Below are 20,833 nucleotides of genomic sequence, written 5' to 3'. Positions count from 1 at the left end.
GACAATCTGTCAGGGTTTTCTTTTCTCCATCTAGAACTGTGTGTATGAGGGTATTTACATAGAGAAACAAAGAACTTAAAAAAGAAAGAGATCAGCCGGTCCTGGTGGCTCACATCTGTAATCTCATCACTTTCGGAAGCCAAGGTGTGCAGATCACTTGAGGCCGGGAGTTTGACACCAGCCTGGCCAACATGGCGAGACTCCGTGTCTACGAAAAAAAACAAAAATTAGCTGGGCATGGTGTTGCTTGCCAGTAGTCCCAGCTATTCAGGTGGCTGAGGTAGGAGAATCACTTGAACCCTGGAGGCAGAGGTTGCAGTGGGGAGACATCATGCTACTACACTCCAGCCTAGGCAACAGAGCAAGACTCTGTCTCAAAAATAATACATATATCATATATATATATAATTTAAAAATAAAAGAGGAAGCAATAGAAAAAAAAAATGAGAGAGATCTGAATAGGTCTCCAAACCGAGGCTGGCAAACTACATAAAGCCTTCAAGCCAATTCTCGCCTATCTCCTGTTTTCGTATGGCTCACAACAAACAATGGCTGTTACATTTTTAAATGGTCGAAACACACAAACACACAGAATATGCAATAGACCTGAGATCTATTGTTACTCACAAAGTCTAAAACACTTATTAACTAGTCCTTGACAGAATATTCTAAACCAACTACTCCATTTTGCAGATGTGAAGACTAAGGGTTTACTGGAGTTACCCAGCATCACTCGAACCACTAATCACAGTGATGGCTAAACACTGGCTCTGCAGATACAGATCCAGGCTTCCTGACCCTGGATACCCATCCAGTAGAGATCTGCTGATATTGGAGGCATACCTAGGTTGCATTTTTTGTGCTGCTTGAGATTTAGTCACTTCTTCGGTTGTGCTTTAGTTGCTTGGATTTTTTAAAGAACACTGACTCGCTAACAAATTTGTTTGTTTTCAAAGATGGGGTCTTACTCTGTTGCCCAGGCTGGAGTGCAATAATGCAATAATAGCTCACTGCAGCCTCGACCTGTGCTTCAGGGCTCCTCCCACCTGTTTTCCAGGTACCTCAAACTAGAGGAGCCCTGACACCAACCCCCGTTCTTTATTTTATTGTTATTTTAGACAGAGTCTGACTCTGTCACCCAGGCTACAGGGCAGCAGAACGATCAAGGCTCACTACAGCCTTGAACCTCCCTGGATTTAGGTGATCCTTCCAATTCAGCCTCCCAAGTAACTGGGACTACAGGCGCCACCATGCCCAGCTAATTTTTGTATTTTTTTCTAGGGATGGGGTTTCAGCATATTGCCAGGTTGGTCTTCAACTCCCAGGCTCAACCAAACTACCCACCTCAGCCTCCCAAAGTGCTGGGATTACAGGCATGAGCCACTGCACCTAGCCATAATTTTGTGTGTGTGTGTGTGTGTGTGTGGTGTGTGTGTGTGTGTGTGTGTGGTGTGTGTGGTGTGTGTGTATGTGTGTGTGTGTGACGGAGTCTTGCTGTCACCAGGCTAGAGTGCAGTGGTGTGAGCTGGGCTCACTGCAACCTCTGACTCCCTGGTTCAAGCAATTCTCCTGCCTCAGCCTCCCAAGTAGCCGGGATTACAGGCATGGGCCACCACACCCAGCTGATTTTTGTATTTTTAGTAGAGACAGGGTTTCACCACGTTACTCAGGATGGTCTCAATCTCCTGATCTCATGATCTGCCTGCCTCAGCCTCCCAAAGTGCTGGGATTACAGGCGTGAGCCACCACATCCAGCAATTTTTTTAAAATTATTATTTCTGCAGAGATGAGGTCTTGCTTTGTTGTCCAGGCTGGTCTTGAATTCCTGGCCGCAAGTGATCCTCACGCCATAGCCATTTTACTTGGCTCCCCTCCAGCAATTTTCAAAACATCCTTTTTGGGGGGAAAGAATGAGCCTTTATCCTTTCTTTCTTTTTAGGATCAGTATTTCATTCTGGTCAAATAGCCCTAGTTGATGATGAAAAATTATTTACAAAAGGATTCTGGCTAATAAATGTAGAAGGGATGACTGAATTAAAAAATCACCAAAAAAAGGAAAGAAAATCACCATCTTACAACAATCCTCAATGGATGAAACCATTAGGAGAAAAGTTAATGGGGGCCAGGCGCAGTGGCTCACTCCTATAATCCCAGCACTTTGGGAGGCCGAGGCAGGGGGATCACCTGAGATCAGGAGTTTGAGACCAGCCTGGCCAACATGGTGAAACCCCATCTCCACTAAAAATACAAAAATTAGCCGGGCATGGTGGTGCGCGCCTGTAGTTCAGCAGGCCAAGGCAGAATAATTGCTTGAACCCGGGAGGCAGAGGTTGCAGTGAGCCAAGATCGCACCACTGCACTCCAGACTGGGTGACAGAGTGAGACTCCATCTCAAAAAAAAAAAAAAAAAAAAGTAGATGGGGATCTTTATAATGAGGGACTACACTGCACCCTGTGACCCCACTGATCAATCTTAGAATCACCGCAAGTCAGTTAACAAGACATAAATATGCTGGGTGCGGTAGCTCACACCTGTAATCCCAGCACTTTGGGAGTCCAAGGTGGGCAGATCACGAGGTCAGGAGTTCAAGACCAGGCTGACCAACATGGTGAAACTCCGTCTCTAATAAAAATACAAAAAAAAAAAAAAAAAATTAGCTAGGTGTGGTGGCGGGTGCCTATAATTCCAGCAACTCATGATGCTGAGGCAGGATAACTGCTTGAAACCAGGAGGTGGAGGTTGCAGTCAGCCAGGGTCCCGCCACTGCACTCTAGCCTGGGTGACAGAGCAAGACTCTGTCTCAGAAAAAAAAAAAAAAAAAAAAGACATAAATATGATTCTGTATACTCAGTAAATTTCAGGAAAGACACAAGTTGTTTCGGGGGGGTGGGGAATGTATGTTTCATGAGATACCTTTCTGAATTATTTGAATGCTTAATTATGTGCATGTTGTACTTTTTTTTTTTTTTTGAGACAGTCTTACTCTGTCACCCAGGCGGCAGTGCGGTGGCATGATAATGTCTCACTGCAGCCTCAACCTCCCAGGGCTCAGGAGATCCTCCCACCTCAGCCTCCTGAGTAGTTGGGACTACAGTCACACACCACCATGCCTGGCTGTTTTTTTGTTTTGTTTTGTTTAGAGACTATTTGTCATGTGGCCCAGGCTGGTCTTGAACTCCTGGGGCTCAAGCACACTCAGCCCACCTTGGCCTCTCAAAGTGCTGAGACTACAGGTGTGAGCCACCACACCTAAAATACTTTCTGAATTTTTTTTTTTTTTTTTTTTTTTTTGAGGCAGTCTTGCTCTGTCACCCAGGGAGTGTAGTGGTGTGATCCCAGCTCACTGCAGCCTCTACCTCCCGGGCTCAAGCAATCCTCCCACCTCTCAGCCTCCCAGGTAGCTGGACTACAGGCGCAAGTCACCAGGCCCAGCTAATTTTTATATTTTTCTGTAGAGACGGGGTCTCACTATGTTGCCCAGGCTAGTCTTCAACTCCTGGGCTCAAGCAACAATCTACTCACCTCGGCATCCTAAAGTGTTGGGATTACAAGTGTGAGCCACCACACCTAGCCACTTTTTGAATTTAAAGGGGGTTTCAAAAAGTCTCTTTTTTCTTCACAAACTAAAATATAGAAATAGTTTTAATAAATCAAGAGTACAGCAATATAGTTAAAAAGGTAACAAATCAGGAACCAATGTGCCAGTCATTTTATGTTTCTAAACCTGTTTCCTAATTTGTAAAATGAGAAGGTATGATTCAATACATTCATCTAGGGTTTTTCCAGTTGTAAAATTGAGTCTCTATCTCCTTTTTCTTTCCTACTTCCTTTTTTACAGAATGCCAGGGGGCTTCATCAACTTTTTCCATTAAGCCTCAAACTACTATAGTGCATTTTGTGGTTTGTTTGAGCTGCAACAATCTTTTTTTTTTTTTTTGAGACAGTTTCACTCTGTCACCCAGGCTGGAGTGCAGTGATGCGATCTCTGCTCACTGTAAGCTCCACCTCCTGGGTTCATGCCATTCTCCTGCCTCAGCCTCCCAAGTAGCTGGGACTACAGGCGCCCGCCAACACGCCCAGCTGATTTTTTATATTTTTAGTAGAGATGGGGTTTCACCGTGTTAGCCAGGATGGTCTTGATCTCCTGACCTCGTGATCCACCCACCTCGGCCTCCCAAAGTGATGGGATTACAGGCATGAGCCACTGTGGCCAGCCAACAATCTAACATTTTATACTTTGACACATTTTATTATATGGACATCCATATGCCTCCACTACTTTATGTAGCCTAGTTACTGCAAAGATAAGGCAAGAGTGATGTGATATCTACCTGATGCCAGCAAACTCCACCTTCTGGGTGATATAGGCACATGTGCTGACCTAAGAGGAGGGGGAGAGAGGGGTAGAAAGAGGGAGGGAGGGAGGGACAGAGGGTGAGAAAGAGAGAGAGAGAGATTGATTAACATATTAAGGCCATGAAAAATCACAAACAAGAACTCCTAGCTTTCTAATCTCTTCTACCAACCCAAAGTTCAACTAGCTTGTGAGTAATAGATTTACCCTACAGGAAAACCTGTTAGGGTAGGTATGACAGTAGATGCTTAAAGAGTTTGGCAAGTATAGATAATAGGAAAGACCAGGTGGATGATAAATGACCAGCTTTACAAATATCCTGATCTTCACATATGTTTACATATATATCTGCATTTACATATTCATTTAAATATCATGTTGTTTCTCATTTTATCTCTCACTTTAGAAAATGGAACCCTCAACAAATAAAAATTAAGCAGATTTTTCCTGAAAATATACCCTGTATGGAAATTCTACCTATAATTTGTGGTTACATAGTATACAAAAACTTCATTTCTTTTGATTAGTGTCAAAATGGAAAAAAAAAACTCAAATGAGAATTTTCAGAACCAGTTCACAATTCTAATGAACTAATATTTTCATGTTGAAATGTTCATTAAAAAATTAATAAATGTGGGTGTGGTGTATACTGTTTGGGTAATGGGTGCACCAAAATCTCACGAATCACCATTAAAGAACTTACTCATATAACCAAACACCACCTGTTCCCCAACAACATGGAAATAAAAAAAAATTTAAAAAATAAACAATTAAAATATAATAAAAATATTTTTATTAAAAAAATGGGGCCAGGTGCAGTGGCTCACGCCTGTAATCCCAGCACTTTGGGAGGCCGAGATGGGAAGATTGCGAGGTCAGGAGATTGAGACCATCCTCGCTAACATGGTGAAACCCCGTCTCTACTAAAAATTCAAAAAATTAGCCAGGTGTGGTGGCAGGCACCTGTAATCCCAGCTACTCGGGAGGCTGAGGCAGAAGAATGGCGTGAACCCGGGAGGCGGAGCTTGCAGTGAGCAGAAATCGCACCACTGCACTCCAGCCTGGGTGACAGAGCAAGACTCCATCTCAAAAAAAATAAATAAATGAATAATTAAAAAATGGGCCGGGCACGGTGCCTCGCACCTATAATCCTAGCACTTTGGGAGGCCAAAGCGGGCAGATCACCTGAGGTCAGGAGTTCAAGAACAGCCTGGCCAATATGGTGAAACCCCCACCTCTACTACAAATACAAAACAAAAGGCTGGGCGCGATGGCTCAGGCCTGCAATCCCAGCACTTTGGGAGGCAGAGGCGGGCGGATTGCCTGAGGTCAGGAGTTCGAGACTACCCTGACCAACATGGAGAAACCCCGTCTCTACTAAAAATACAAAATTAGCTGGGCGTGGTGGTGCATGCCTGTAATTCCAGCTACTCCGGAGGCTGAGGCAGGAGAATCGCTTGAACCCAAAAGGCCAAGGTTGTTGTGAGCCGAGATCATGCCATTGCACTCCAGCCTGGGCAACAAGAAACTCTGTCTCAAAAAAAAATTAGCCGGGTGTGGTGGTGGGTGCCTGTAATTCCAGCTACTCTGGAGGCTGAGGCAGGAGAATCGCTTGAACCCAGAGGGCAGAAGTTACAGTAAGCCAAGATCCCACCATTTCACTTCAGCCTGCGAGAAACAGCAAAGCTCTGTTTCAAAAAAAAAAAAAAAAATGAATACATGTGGAAAATGGGAAGAGGGTACAGCAAAAAGCAGTGTGATCTGGAAGCCACAGGATCTGGGTTTTGGCCAAGGGTCAACTTACTATCTAGCCTTGGGCAATTACCTAACTTCTCAATCTCAGTTTCTACCTCTATAAATTAGGGCTAATAAATACCTGTCCATGAAGAGATGTGAGGAGCAAATGGGATCAAGTGAAAACCTGAAAACTACGGTTCTATTCCAATGTAAAATACAGTGTAACTTCCTATCTAAACCAAAAATGCTGAGTAAAAATCTGTAACAGTAAACAAATAAAAGATCAAAAAAAAAATGAAAAGAGAATGGAAGAACAAACAAGATGTTGACAATAATTGTCTATGGATGCTGAAATCAGAAATGATTTTATATTCTTCTCCCATAATAAACAGGGATTATTCACATAATGGAAAAAGTAACAGACTTTCAAAAAAATCACATCTTACCAAACTTTTCTTTAGTCGCCACATATCCCCACGGCCAATATACTGATCCTTAAAAGTTAATTCCACTAGGTCAAGGGTCACATCCTAAAAGGAATAATCAAATAATATCTCTGACATTACTTTGCTACACTTTATAGTCATAAGGTAATGCCCACTTATCACGGAAAAAAACTTATTGCAAAAAAGAAAACTACTGGAAGACCACTCAGTAGCAGAACTCTGATAAACAGAATTACATCCCGGCAAAGCACACTTCTCAGTATAGTTGGTAAATCTACAACTGATCCTACAGCCGCTGTAGCACACTGAGTGTGATGGGTAGTGGGGGACTCATTCTGTATTTTAGTCTGGATTCTGGCACACAAACATGACACTGAGCTATGCACTTTATTTCCCTGTTAATGTTGATAGTACTTTCTGGACAATAATTTTTATCTATTATAACATCACTTCTTGAAGAAAAATGAGAATACATTTTAAAATGTTAGTATTTTAATAGAAAATTTTACATATAGTTTCACCTACAGAAACTGGTTAGAACAAGCTTCAAGAAAAGTGGGGGTGGGTTTTAAATGCAACCTACATACTGTCTGCATCCTAAATGACATGTAGGCTACATATTTATTTATTATTATTTTTTGAGACAGGATATTGCTCTGTTGCCCAGGCTGGAGTGCAGTGGTGCAATCTCAGCTCACTCACTGTAGCCTCTGCCTCCTGGGCTCAAGTGACTCTCATGCCTCAGGCTCCCGAGTAGCTGGGACTACAGGGGTGCGCCACCACACCCAACTAAGTTTTGTATTTTTAGTAGAGACAGGGTTTCACCATGTTTCCCAGGCTGGTCTCAAACTCCTGACCCTAAGACACCCGCCTGCCTTGGCCTCCCAAAGTGCTGGGATTACAGGCATGGGCCACCACCCACGGCCTACATGTTTAGTTTTACAAGACAAGGTCTCGTTCTGTTGCCCAGGCTGAAGTGCAATAGTGCAACCATAAGCTCAATGCAGCCTCAACCTCCTGGGCTCAAGCAATCCTCCTGTTGCAGCCTTTCCAGTAGTTGGGATTACAGGCATATACAATACGCCCAGCTAATATTTTAGAAAAGTTTTAGTAGGCAGGACGTGGTGGCTCCCACCTGTAATCCCAGTACTTTGGGAGGCCGAGGCAGGTAGATCACCTGAGGTCAGGAGTTCAAGACCAGCCTGGCCAATATGGTGAAACCCCGTCTCTACAAAAATACAAAAATCAGCTGGGTGTGGTGGTGCAGGCCTGTAATCCTAGCTACTCAGGAGGCTGAGGCAGGAGAATGGCTTGAACCTGGGAGGCACCAGTTGCAGTGAGCCGAGATCGTGCCACTGCACTCCAGCCTGGGCGACAGTGACACTCCATTTCAAAAAAAAAAAAGAAAAGAAAAGTTTTAATAAAGACAAGGTCTAACTATGCTGCTCAGGCTGCTCATGAACTCCTGGCCTCAAGAGATCCTCCTGTCTCAGCCTCCTGATGTACAGCAATTACCACACCAAGCAGGCCACACATTTAATAGTCTAACACTACACTTCAGTAACCCATTGTTTCCTTACTAACCTAACTTTGAGGAAGGGTGCTTATCATTCCAAAAAGATGATCAAGTCCAAAACAAAGACTTACCTTAGGGTCTACGACATTAACATAGACATCCTGATAAGGTCTTAGCCGGAACACTTGAGTCACAGTCTGGTCCACACTGATAGTTTCTAAAACAGAAACAATATCTGGCTCAGATAACACATTTTGAAAAAGCAGATCCATATATTCTAATCTATAAATACTCAACTCAGTAAGCAACACAATTGATCATCTGACACGGGCAACACACAGTCTCTTCCTTTCAGGAGCTTAGAATTTAAACAATTCTCTGCTTTTTAGGTGAAATAAGACCAGAGCCTAAGCAATCAACAAAAATGGAGAGAAAAAGGGAGAAGGGAGGGAAAATAAAGAATTTAAGAAGGAAGAGGCTAGGTATGGTGGCTAATGCCTGTAATCCCAGCACTTTGGGAGGTCTAGGCAGGAAGGTCACCTGAGGTCAGGAGTTTGAGACCAGCCTGGCCAACATGGTGAAACCCTGTCTCTACCAAAAATACAAAAATTAGCCAGGCATGATGGTGGGCACCTGTAATCCAAGCTACTTGGGAGGCTGAGGCATACAAATCACCTGAACCCCAGAGACTGAGGTTGTAGTGAGCTGAGATCACACCACTGCACTCCAATCTGGGTGACAGAATGAGATTCTGTCTCAATAAAGAAATAAATAGCCGGGCGCGGTGGCTCACGCTTGTAATCCCAGCACTTTGGGAGGCCGAGGCAGGCGGATCACGAGGTCAGGAGATCGAGACCACAGTGAAACCCCGTCTCTACTAAAAATACAAAAAATTAGCCGGGCGTGGTGGCGGGCGCCTGTAGTCCCAGCTACTCGGAGAGGCTGAGGCAGGAGAATGGCGTGAACCCAGGAGGCGGAGCTTGCAGTGAGCCGAGACTGCGCCACTGCACTCCAGCCTGGGCGACAGAGCGAGACTCCGTCTCAAAAAAAAAAAAAAAAAAAAAAAAAAGAAATAAATAAAATAAGAAGGAAGATAAGAAAGTTCAAAGACCTGTACAATTCCAGAAAAGAAAGGAGATCTTCTCTTTGGAATGAAGTTATCAGTGGTAAAGAAGAAACAAACTTTTCAATGAGCCCTTAAGTCTGGTAAGAAACATAACAGAGGGCAGGAGATAAGGGGAAGGTATGAAGGCCATTCTTAGGATTAAGGTTTTATAGAATTCTTTTAAAATCTTTAAATTGGCTGAATGTGGTGGCTCACACCTGTAATCTCAACACTTTGGGAGGCCAAGGCGGGCATATCACGAGGTCAGGAGTTCAAGACCAGCCCGACCAATATGGTGAATACCCGCCTCTACTAAAAATACACACACACACAAAAATTAGCCAGGCGTGGTGGCGTGCACCTGTAGTCCCAGCTACTCAGGAGGCAGAGGCAGGAGAATTGTTTGAACCTGGGAGGTGGAGGTTGCAGTGAGCCAAGATCACACTACTGCACTCCAGCCTGGGCGACAGAGGGATACTCCATCTCAAAATAACATAACAATAAAAATGAAAACTTTAATTTTTTTTTTTTACTGCTCCTTGCAGAGCAGGGCTAACCCATAGGCAGTGTAACCAGAGTAGCCAGGTTTTATAGAATGTTTTCTCCTCAAGTTGAAATATTGAATGGTTAAATATGAGTGGACAACCAGGCATGGTGGCTCATGCCTATAATCCTAGCACTTTCGGAGCCCAAGGCATGAGGACTGCTTGGGCCCAGGAGTTCAAGACCAACTTGAGCAAAAATTAAAAAAAAAAAAAAAATTAGCCAGGCATGATCCTGTGGGCTGGACGTCTGGGGTCTTAGCTACTCGGGAGGCGGAGGTGGGAGATGGAGAATCATTTGCACCCAGGGAGGTTGAGGCTGCAGTGAGCCGTGAATGCACCACTGCACTCCAGTCTGGACAAGAGAGAGGCCCTGTCTGAAAGGGAAAAAAAAAAAAAAAAAAAAAAAGGCAGAGGTAATGGTGCAGTGGCTCACGCCTATAATCCCAGGACTTTGGGAGGTTGAGGCAGGCAGATCACCTGGGGTAAGGAGTTTGAGACCAGCCTGGCCTACATGGTGAAACCCCATCTCTACTAAAAATATAAAAATTAGGCCAGGCATGGTGGCTCATGCCTGTAATCCCAGCACTTTGGGAGGCTGAGGTGGGCGGATCACGAGGTCAGCAGTTCGAGACTAGCCTGGCCAACATAGTGAAACCCTGTCTCCACTAAAAATACAAAAATTAGCCGGATGTGGTGGCGCACGCCTGTAGTCCCAGCTACTCAGGAGGCTGAAGCAGGAGAATCCCTTGAATCCAGGAGGCAGAGGGTGCAGTGAGCTGAGACCATGTCATTGCGTTCCAGCCTGGGTGACAGAGTGAGACTCCATCTCAAAAAAATACAAATATAAAAATTAGCCAGGCATGGTGGTGCACGCCTGTAGTCCTAACTACCTGGGAAGCTGAGGCAAGAGAATCACTTGAACCCAGGAGGCGCAGGTTGCAGTGAGCCACGATCGTGACACTGCACTCCAGACTCCAGCCTGGGCAATAGAGTGAGACTCCATCTCTCTAAAAAAAAAAAAAGAAAGAGTGGGTGACATCAAAGCCCTTTATTTTACTTTATTTATTTATTTAGAGACAGAGTTTTGCTTTTGTTGCCCAGGCTGGAGTGCAATGGCGTGATCTCGGCTCACCGCAGCTTCTGCCTCCCAGATTCAAGCAATTCTCCTGCCTCAGCTTCCCAAGTAGCTGGGATTACAGACATGCGCCACAATGCCTAATTTTATATTTTTAGTAGAGACGGGGTTTTACCATGTTGGTCAGGCTGATCTCAAACTCCTGACCTCAGGTGATCCACCTACCTCAGCCTCCCAAAGTGTTGGGATTACAGGCATCAGCCACTGCACCCAGCCATCAAAGCCCTTTAGAGCAACCCAGAATTTTGTTGTTTTTTTCTCTTAAGAACTATTTAAAAGAGTATCTTATTTACTTTCAATTAACATTTTGGTTCCTTGAACAGCATGGCATAGCCATTAGAGGGAAAAAGAAAGGATTTGAATCCAGAATAAGTAAGCAGGAATCACCGCTTCTGGCTACGCCTAGATTGTATAGTCTGACAGAGAATAAACTTCCTCACTCACTCAAGAGTTGTTGGGAAGATAATGCTAGATTACACAAAGCTCCCAGGACAGTGCCTTGCACATGTGGTGGGCAATCATCAATATATATTTCTTCCTCCCCAAACCCCACTCACCCAGAGTAGGCATTTAACAAATAGTTTGTGAAAAAATGGGACAGATGTGGTGGATCACACCTGCAATCCCAGCACTTTGGGAGGTCAAGGTGTGAGGAACTCTACTTGAGGCCAGGAGTTCAAGACCAACCAGGGCAACAGGCAGGTTGTGTATTTTTTTTCTTTTTCTTTTTCTTTTTTTTTTGAGACGGAGTCTCGCTCTGTCACCCAGGCTGGAGTGCAGTGGCGCAATCTCGGCTCACTGCAACCTCCACCTCCCGGGTTCAAGTAATTCTCCTACCTCGGCCTCCAGGGTAGCTAGGACTATAGCTGCATGCCACCACATCCAGCTAATTTTTTGTATTTTAGTAGAGACAGGGTTTCACCATTTGGCCCAGGATGGTCGCAAACTCCTGAGCTCAGGCAATCCGATGCCTGCCTCAGCCTCGGAAAGTCCCAGGATTATAGGCATAAGCCACCACGCCTGGCCTTTTTTTTTTTTTTTTGAGATAGGGTCTTGCTCTGTTGACCAGGCTAGACTGCAGTGGCGCCGTTATAGCTCATTGTAAACTCAAACTCTTGGGATCAAATGATCCTTCCACCTCAGCCTCCAGAGTAGCTGGGACTATAAGTGTCAACTTGACAATTTTTTTTTATCGGGAACGCAATTTGATAAGAAGAGAACTCCACCCATAAAAGAATGAAATCATGTCCACTGCAGCAACATGGATGGAGTTGGAGGCCACCATTATCCTAAGTGAACTAACTCACAAACAGAAAACCAAATACTGCATGTTCTTACCTATAAGTGGGATGGAAATAATAGACACTTGGGACTCCAAAAACAAGGACAGGGAAGAGAATGAGGGTTGAAAAATACAATGTTCAGGCCGGGTGCGGTGGCTCACACCTGTAATCCCAGCACTTTGGAGGGCCGAGGCAGGAGGATCATGAAGTCAGGAGATTGAGACCATCCTGGCTAACATGGTGAAACCTCGTCTCTACTAAAAATACAAAAAATTAGCCGGGCGTGGTGGCAGGTGCCTGTAGTCCCAGCTACTTGGGAGGCTGAGGCAGGAGAATGGCATGAACCCAGGAGGCGGAGCTTGCAGTGAGCCGAGATCCGGCCACTGCACTCCAACCTGGGTGACAGAACAAGACACTGTCTCAAAAAAAAAAAGAAAAAAATAGTGTTAAGACACAGATACAACATTCTGTATCTGTATCTGTTCTGTCAGATACAAGGTTCACTGTGTAATGGATACAATAGAAGCCCAATCCCCACCAGTACACAATATACCCCTGTAACAAACATGCCCATGTACTGCCTGAATTGAAAATTAAGTTAAAATTTGTTTAAAAAAGAAGAGAATTACTTGCCCTCATCCCTTGAAATTATGAAGAGAGGTTTCTTACAGTTTGAGGCAGTAAATAAAAAATTCTAAGAAGAGTGATATAATTCTTACCCTTCTGTAAATCTTCCTTAAGTGATTTGACCTGCAAAAGCAGAGGGCTGAAAAAGAAAGCAACAAGAGAGTCGGGATACCGTGAGCAGTAACTCCCTAGCATCCTTCATCCCCCACAAAAGGCAAATAGGTCACTCTGGCCATTCTGTGACTTACAGCACAACAAAGGAGAAAGCTCCCTTAGAAACAAAGAAACTCGCCAGGCACGGGGGCTCACACCTGTAATCCCAGCACTTTGGGAGGCCGAGGCAGGCGGATCACGAGGTCAGGAGATTGAGACCATCCTGGCTAACACGGTGAAACCCCTTCTCTACTAAAAAATAGAAAAAATTAGGCCGGGTGCGGTGGTTCACGCCTGTAATCCCAGCACTTTGGGAGGCCGGGACGGGTGGATCACGAGGTCAGGAGATCGAGACCATCCTGGCTAACACGGTGAAACCCGTCTCTACTAAAAATACAAAAAAATTAGCCAGGCGTGGTGGTGGGTGCCTGTAGTCTCAGCTACTCGGGAGGCTGAGGCAGGAGAATGGCATGAACCCAGGAGGCAGAGCTTGCAGTAAGCCAAGATTGCACCAGTGCACTCCAGCCTGGGCGAGAGAGCGAGGCTCCGTCTCAAAAAAGAAAAAAAGAAACAAAGAAACTCCATATGCACTAAAGGGAACAGACAAATGCTACAGAACCTTTCAGTTGTCATCTCAGCTTTAAAACCAGAAAGAGGCTGGGCTCGGTGGCTCATGCCTATAATCCCAACACTTTGGGAGGCCAAGGCAGGTGGATCACCTGAGGTCAGGTGTTCAAGACCAGCCTGGCCAACATGACGAAACCCTGTCTCTATTAAAAATACAAAAATTAGCCAGGTGTGGTGGCCCACACCTGCAATCCCAGCTACTCAACAGGCTGAGGCAGAAGAATCACTTGAACTCGGGAGGCAGAGGTTGCAGTGAGCTGAGGTGGCACCACTGCACTCCACCCTGGGTGACAGAGCAAGACTCTGTCTCTTTAAAAAAAAAAAAAAAAAAAAGTGGCCGGCGCGGTGGCTCACGCCTGTAATCCCAGCACCTTGGGAGGCCGAGGCCGGTGGATCACGAGGTCAGGAGATCGAGACCATCCTGGCTAACATAGTGAAACCCCATCTCTACTAAAAATACAAAAAATTAGCCGGGCGAGGTGGCAGGCACCTGTAGTCCCAGCTACTCGGGAGGCTGAGGCAGGAGAATGGCGTGAACCCCGGGGGGTGGAGCCTGCAGTGAGCCGAGATTGTGCCACTGCACTCCAGCCTGGGCGACAGCGAGACTCTGTCTCAAAAAAAAAAAAAAAGGCTGGGCGTGGCAAGGTAGCTCACGCCTGTAATCCCAGCACTTTGAGAGGCCAAGGCAGGTGCATCATGAGGTCAGGAGTTCGAAACCTGCCTGACCAACGTGGTGAAACCCCGCCTCTACTAAAAACACAAAAATTAGACAAGCGTGGTGGCATGCACCTGTAATCCCAGCTACTCAGGAGGCTGAGGCAGGAGAATGGCTTGAACCCGGAAGGCGGAGATTGCGGTGAGCCGAGATCACACGACTGCACTTCAGCCTGGGTGACAGAGCGAGATTTCATCTCAAAAAAAACAAAAAACAAAACAAAACAAAAAATGGCTGGGTATGGTGGCTCATGCCTGTAATCTCAGCACTTTGGGAGGCCTAGCAGGGTAGATCACTTGAGACAAGCCTGGCCAATATGGTGAAATCCCATCTCTACTAAAAAATACAAAAATTAGGCCAAGTGCGATGCCTCACGCCTGTAATCCCAGCACATTGGGAGGCCAAGGCCGGTGGATTACCTGAGGTCAGGAGTTCAAAACCAGCCGGGGCAACATGGTGAAACCCTGTCTCTACTAAAAATGCAAAATTAGCTGGGCATGATGGCGCACGCCTGTAATCTCAGCTACTCGGGAGGCTGAGGCAGGACAATCAGTTGGGGCTGGGAGGCAGAGGTTGCAGTGAGCTGAGATTACGCAACTGCACTCTAGCCTAGGTGACACAGCTAGACTCCATCTCAAAAAAAAAAGGAGGAGGCCAGGCGCGGTGGCTCACGCTTGTAATCCCAGCACTTTGGGAGGCCGAGGCGGGCGGATCACGAGGTCAGGAGATCGAGACCATGGTGAAACCCCGTCCCTACTAAAAATACAAAAAATTAGCCGGGCGTGGTGGCAGGCGCCTGTAGTCCCAGCTACTCGGAGAGGCTGAGGCAGGAGAATGGCGTGAACCCAGGAGGCGGAGCTTGCAGTGAGCCGAGATTGAGCCACTGCACTCCAGCCTGGGCAACAGAGCAAGACTCCGTCTCAAAAAAAAAAAAAAAAAAAGAAGGAATGGACCACTTTTGAAAAATTATTTGTTGGTCAAATCCTAGAAGGCACGAGCATTTTTTTTTTAAGACAGGGTCCCACTATGTTGCCCAGGCTGGTCTCGAACTCCCGGGCTCAAATGACCTACCCACCTCAGCCTCGCAAAGTGCTGGAATTACAGGACTGAGCCACCACAGCATGAGCATTTTGAAAGGCAAAGAGAGCTATCTGCCTTTCAAACCCCTTGGACATCATTTGGAAACAGTGAATTGCCCAGTTCCATGGATCCCATGAGACACTCACCTGTATTCATCGTTGGGGTGTGCAATCTCTACAATGTCTCCAAGCTTGATGTGAGGGAACACTTTGGGGTTCATAACTAGCTCATCATCTGAAAGACAATTCAGCCACTTCAAGTAGAAAAACACTCATTAGGTACACTGTGTATGTTCTCACACTGGTTCCTCACAACCCCATCAGGATGCTATTGCCACCCCATTGACAGATGAGGTTCTATTTTGAAACGAGGCTTACAATGACTAATGGATTCACACAGGAACACCAAGCTACAGAGCAGCAGAGTGGGATGGCACTCAGGTACCTTTGTCTCCATACCCCGTGCTCTTTCTACTATCGCACTTCTTCCAGGGACACAGCAGCCCTCAGTATCTGGGAATTAGGCTTCTGGACAGCCTTTTACCCCCTCAAATATTGTGTATCTGGCATATAACAGGAACAAAACAGGCTGGTTCCCACAGATACACCACAATTCCTTACAGTTATTCAATGTTAAAAGAATTTCCCAAACAGTGTCTTAATGTGACCCTCACAATAAATCTTTAGATCTAACAGGAGTAAGAAAATAACCTCAGAGAGTCCAGGAGCAGCGGCTCATGCCTGTAATCCCAATACTTTGAGAGGCCACGACGGACAGATCACCTGAGGTCAGGAGTTCAAGACCAGCCTGGCGAACATGGCAAAACCCCGTCTCTACTAAAAATACAAAAATTAGCCAGGCATGGTGGTGGGAGCCTGTAATCCCAGCTACTTGGGAGCCTGAGGCAGGAGAATCACTTGAACCCAGGAGGCAGAGGTTACAGTGAGCCAAAATCACACGACTGCACTCCAGCCTGAGGGACAGAGCGAAACTGCATCTCAAAAAAATAAATAAATAAATAAATAAATAAAACAAGAGGGATGTGGTTTCATGTTTATCTACCCCTGCCCCTCTACTAGGGATGGGGAGAACTCTCTCAAATATTGCAAACTCAGAAGCATAAAGACAGAATGACTGTTTTGCTGTTTTAATTTGCGAGGAAAGGCATCACCTTTAATTATGCTAATATCATGACAATTAAGTATATCTAGATTTCAAATATAATCAGACCCAACAAAAATTTAGCCTAGTAAAATGAAACATTGGGTTACTCCCAAATTTTTTTGTTTTCTTTTAGAGACAAGGTCTTGCTGTTGCCTAGGCTGGCGTACAGTGGCTATTTACAGGGACAATCCCACTATTGATCAGCACAGGAGTTCTGACCTGCTCTGTTCCCAACCTGAGGGGGTTCACACTTCCTAAGGCAAGCTGGTGGTCCCCCACTCCTGGGAGGTCACTATATTGATGCAGACACCCAATCAGCATAATGTACTATAGTCTGGAACTCCTGGGCCCAAGTGATCCTCCTGTCCCAGCCTCTCGAGTAGCTGTGACTACAGGCACACACCACTGCACCCAGAAATCCCAAATTTTATTTGCTACGTTTCCACTGACAGTTTCACGACAAATACTCCTTGGAGCTTCCTCCCTAATTTACATAGTCTGAATTAAGGTCCCTGAGAACATATCCCCTTCTGCTTGGTTTTATCATTTCCTTTCTGCATATCTATCTTACCAAACTGAAAACTCTTTAGGGACAAAGAACCTTGTGGTATTCATAATCATTACGTCTGGCACAGGTATACACCTAATAAATATCTGTTGGTTGTTTCTTTTTTTTTTTTTTTTTTTAAAGACAGGGTCTTGCTCTATTGCCCAAGCTGGAGTGCAGTGGCGTGATCTCAGCTCACTGCAACCTTTGCCTCCTGGGTTCAAGCAATTCTCGTGCCTCAGCTGAGATTACAGGCACACACCACCACACCTGGCTAATTTTTGTATTTTTAATAGAGATGGGGTTTCACTATGTTGGCCAGGCTGGTCCCGAACTCCTGACCTCATGTGATCTGCCCACCTTGGCCTTCCAAAATGCCAGGATTACAGTCATGAGCTACCATGTCCAGCTGTTAGTTGTATTTTGACCTACAGTCTTGCAGAAGACTGGATACAGCATCTAACTACCTTTGTATTTTATACATAAAAATATGTATTTGTATACATTGTATATACTGTATCCTTGTATTCTTCTCTCTGCCAAAAGTTGTTTCATTCCACTCCACAAATATTTAGGCAACATCAACAGCATCAAAGTAATAACAATAGACTGTGCATTTTAGCAGAAATTGTAGTTTAAATATAGCAACGCCTGTAGCCTGGTAATTACAATGGCTACGTTTATTGAGTACAGAGTCTAACACTCTGCTAAACGCATTACATATATCACCTTACTTAAGCCTCACAACGCTTTATGATAGAGAAACTATTGTTTTCCCTTTTTGGCCGACCTTCCCCTCTGGAGGCTTATATCTACATAATGCAGAAGTAAATACACCCTAAAATACAATGTTAAAAAGACTCATGCCTGCGCGGTGGCTCACGCCTGTAATCCTAGCACTTTGGGAGGCGGAGATGGGCAGACTGCCTGAGCTCAGGAGTTCGAGACCAGCCTGAAAAACATGGTGAAACCCTGTCTCTACTAAAATACAAAAAAGAAAAAAAAAAAAAATAGCCAGGCATGGCGGCATACACCTGTAGTCCCAGCTACTCGGGAGGCTGAGGCAGGAGAATTGCTTAAACTCGGGAGATGGAGGTTGCAGTGAGCCGAGATCATGCCACTGCACTCCAGTCTGGCGACAGAGCGAGATTCTGTCTCAAAAAAAAAGTCAATAAATAATAAAATAAAATAAAAAGACTCATTATATTGTTAACTCCAATTTCTGAAGTAAATAAGGCTGTTAAGACAGAATGGAAAATTATTCCCTTATAAAAGAAAAAAAAATTATACTAAGTGCCCTTTTATTCTTCAGATTTATGGATTCAATGTGCTAGGGACAGCTGGGTACAGTGGCTCATGCCTGCCATCCCAACTACTAGGGAGGTTGAGGTGGAAGGATCTTTTGAGCTCTGGAGTTCCAGACCAGCCTGGGCAACATGGGGGACCATGTCCCAAAAAAAAAAAGAAAGGAAAAAAAATCGATGTTAAGAGAAACTATTCTAAAGCCCTTCAACTTTTAGATAAAGTACACTAGGAGCTTGTCCAAGGTCACTAGGAAAATTAGAAGCAGAGTAGATACTCAGACTATAGTTCAGTGCAGGATAACATGCTGTATCCTGCTGCTTCTTCCCATGCCTAGAAGCCAGGCAAAGGTTCATGCTTTGATCATACCTGCTCTATGCACGTCTATGCTGTTTCTGTCTCACTCAATGTAAAAACTGATACATGATTTTAGTTTCTCTTATCTGCCAAACCAGTGCAGGCTGGAATTTTATGGAACATGCACGGAAGATTTGTAATAAACAAGGCAATTCAACAAAAGAAGGGTAGTAAACTGGCAGCATTTGCAATGTTCCTTAAAAGTCTGAATGCAAATGCATTAGAAGGGTCCTGCCATCCTCCTTGTTACTGTATGATAGTTGCTGCTTTAGTCTGTTTAGTCACCTGTTTAGCCTCAATTGTCACAAGAGTCAGTGTGTAATTTCAAGGCATTGCACACACAAGAACCTCAGCCAACTTATAAAACCTCTAAAGACCAATCGATACCGACCACTGCCCCCAAAGCCCTTCTTGTGGATGACGAGTTTGTAGACCTTTGTTGTTCTCATCTTGCACTGTTTTTCCCTTTAGCTGTTCCAAGCTTGGGGCAGAGAAGTCATCTTGCCTCCCTGCCATAGAAATACAAACAAAAAGGTTGGAATGTCAGATTTTTCCTTGCAACCACTCTTTGATTTTAGGCCAGTGAAGATACTGGTGTTGCTCTGCTGTGAAGTGGTGCCAAGTGACTCTTGGAAGAAGTCACTCCCCAGGTACAAGGAGCGATGGAGAACAAATAGAACCACAGAATCCAGGAACTAAGGGGAATTCGGGCCAGGGGCTAGTCAAACCTAGGAGAAAATATTCTATCACACCCCTATAGGGGAAGCATTGCGGTGAATGGGTACTCATTACCTTGTCTCCATCTACACCAATAACACCCAAATAGTAAAGAGATCTTAAAAGAGGTTAGCCCACTCCTTTTGTAGATGATAAAAGTGTGACTCCGGGCAAGGGACTTGCTCAAGGTCACTCGAGACTTAAGAGACACTCCCACCATTCTCGTTTTGCTGCTAATGTCCTGAGCAAGGCAACCACAAAGAGGAGGAAGGCAGTAGTTCCTTCCCCAAATCTCGGTCTGTGCGAACTCTCAGCAAACCTTCCCTGACTCCATTTCACAGCTGAGGCCGCTGAGGCTCAGAGGGGGAGAGAGACTTGTCCAAGGTCACACAGCGGATTGGGGATGGAGCCTGGAACTCGAACCTGGGCCAAGGTACCCTATCTCAAGCCCCACCAATCCCCAGTCCGGGGCGGGCAGCTCCACTCACCGAAGCTCTACAGCCCCTTCCCGCCTCTGGCCGGGGCACCGAGGGCTGGACCCTCTCCAGGTTCCCCGCGCCTCCTCCAGATACCCCGCCTACGCCCTCGCGGCCCGCGCTGCTTCCGCCCCAGAGCCTGAAGCGCCTGCAAGGCCCGCCCCGACCGTGTAGCGCTCACCTGAGAACCCGCGCCGCTCCAGTGGCTCCGCCCCGAGGCCCCGCCTCCTTCCCGCCCTCGCGCCCCCGCGCCGCTCTCGCCGGGCCTCCGTCTCGTCTCGGTGGCCGCACCACTTCCTCATCCGGGGCTCGAGCCGGGGGCGGGGCGTCGCGTGCGGCCTCTTCCTTGGGTGACCTCCTGGCGTTTCCTGCCCTCGAGCACTAAAGCCTCCCGCCCCACGGAGGAAATCCATTTCCTCCCAGTCTATCCGAAATAGATCCATGGCCACAGAGCTTCGTTTCCGACTCAGTGATATCCACATAGGGGAAACGAGATCCCTCAGAGCTCCGTTTTCTGTTATATGAACAAGGTTAATGACTTATGTGGCCTCATTGGGCTGCTAAGAGGCGCCAACGAGAGTTTCTGGGAGGACTTATGTAAAATGCAAGGGGCTGAGCACGCGAGAGTTAGTGTGATGGCCTCTGCTGGGAAGTGTCCACTTACGGGGGGCTTTTCAAACCCTTGCAAACTCCAAACGACGTTCTGCGCCCCTCTGGTTGTTAATAAGAATGGCTGCCGTGGCTTCATAGTCCTTATGTAATCATTACATCCCTATTACCTGATGGATGCAGGAGGCAGATACTATCCTATTTCACAAACCGGGAAACAGCCTGAGGACGCAAAACCCTTCAGAAGGAAGCAAGGACGAATCCTGACCCGTTCCCAGAACGGAGCCTTTAACCAACATCCTTTGATCATACCCAGCGCACAGCCTAAACTCGGATC

General features: G+C 45.8%; 1 protein-coding gene across 17 annotated transcripts in view; it reads right to left on the bottom strand.

Annotated features, from left to right (window-relative positions):
* Positions 1-20,114, bottom strand: part of DEPDC5 (DEP domain containing 5, GATOR1 subcomplex subunit) — a 164,516-nt gene extending 144,402 nt beyond the window's left edge. For 5 of the 17 annotated variants that reach the window (XM_030816161.1, XM_030816157.1, XM_004088507.3 and 2 more), the window contains exons 1-7: positions 20,069-20,097; positions 19,086-19,203; positions 15,471-15,558; positions 12,842-12,888; positions 8,186-8,271; positions 6,539-6,622; positions 4,333-4,382 (exon numbers count right to left, since the gene is read on the bottom strand). In XM_030816161.1, coding sequence (XP_030672021.1) covers positions 4,333-4,382; positions 6,539-6,622; positions 8,186-8,271; positions 12,842-12,888; positions 15,471-15,558; positions 19,086-19,143 — 413 coding nt within the window. In that variant the 5' untranslated portion in view covers positions 19,144-19,203; positions 20,069-20,097. Of the gene's footprint in view, positions 1-4,332; positions 4,383-6,538; positions 6,623-8,185; positions 8,272-12,841; positions 12,889-15,470; positions 15,559-19,085; positions 19,204-19,899; positions 20,047-20,068 lie in introns of those variants that run through there. The other 12 variants (XR_004031019.1, XM_030816165.1, XM_030816166.1 and 9 more) reach the window with 5 other exon arrangements.
* Between the last annotated feature and the right edge of the window lie 719 nt (positions 20,115-20,833).

This window comes from Nomascus leucogenys, chromosome 7b, assembly GCF_006542625.1.
Source record: "Nomascus leucogenys isolate Asia chromosome 7b, Asia_NLE_v1, whole genome shotgun sequence".
NCBI lineage: Eukaryota > Metazoa > Chordata > Mammalia > Primates > Hylobatidae > Nomascus > Nomascus leucogenys.
This window is presented reverse-complemented; position numbering and strand designations above follow the sequence as displayed.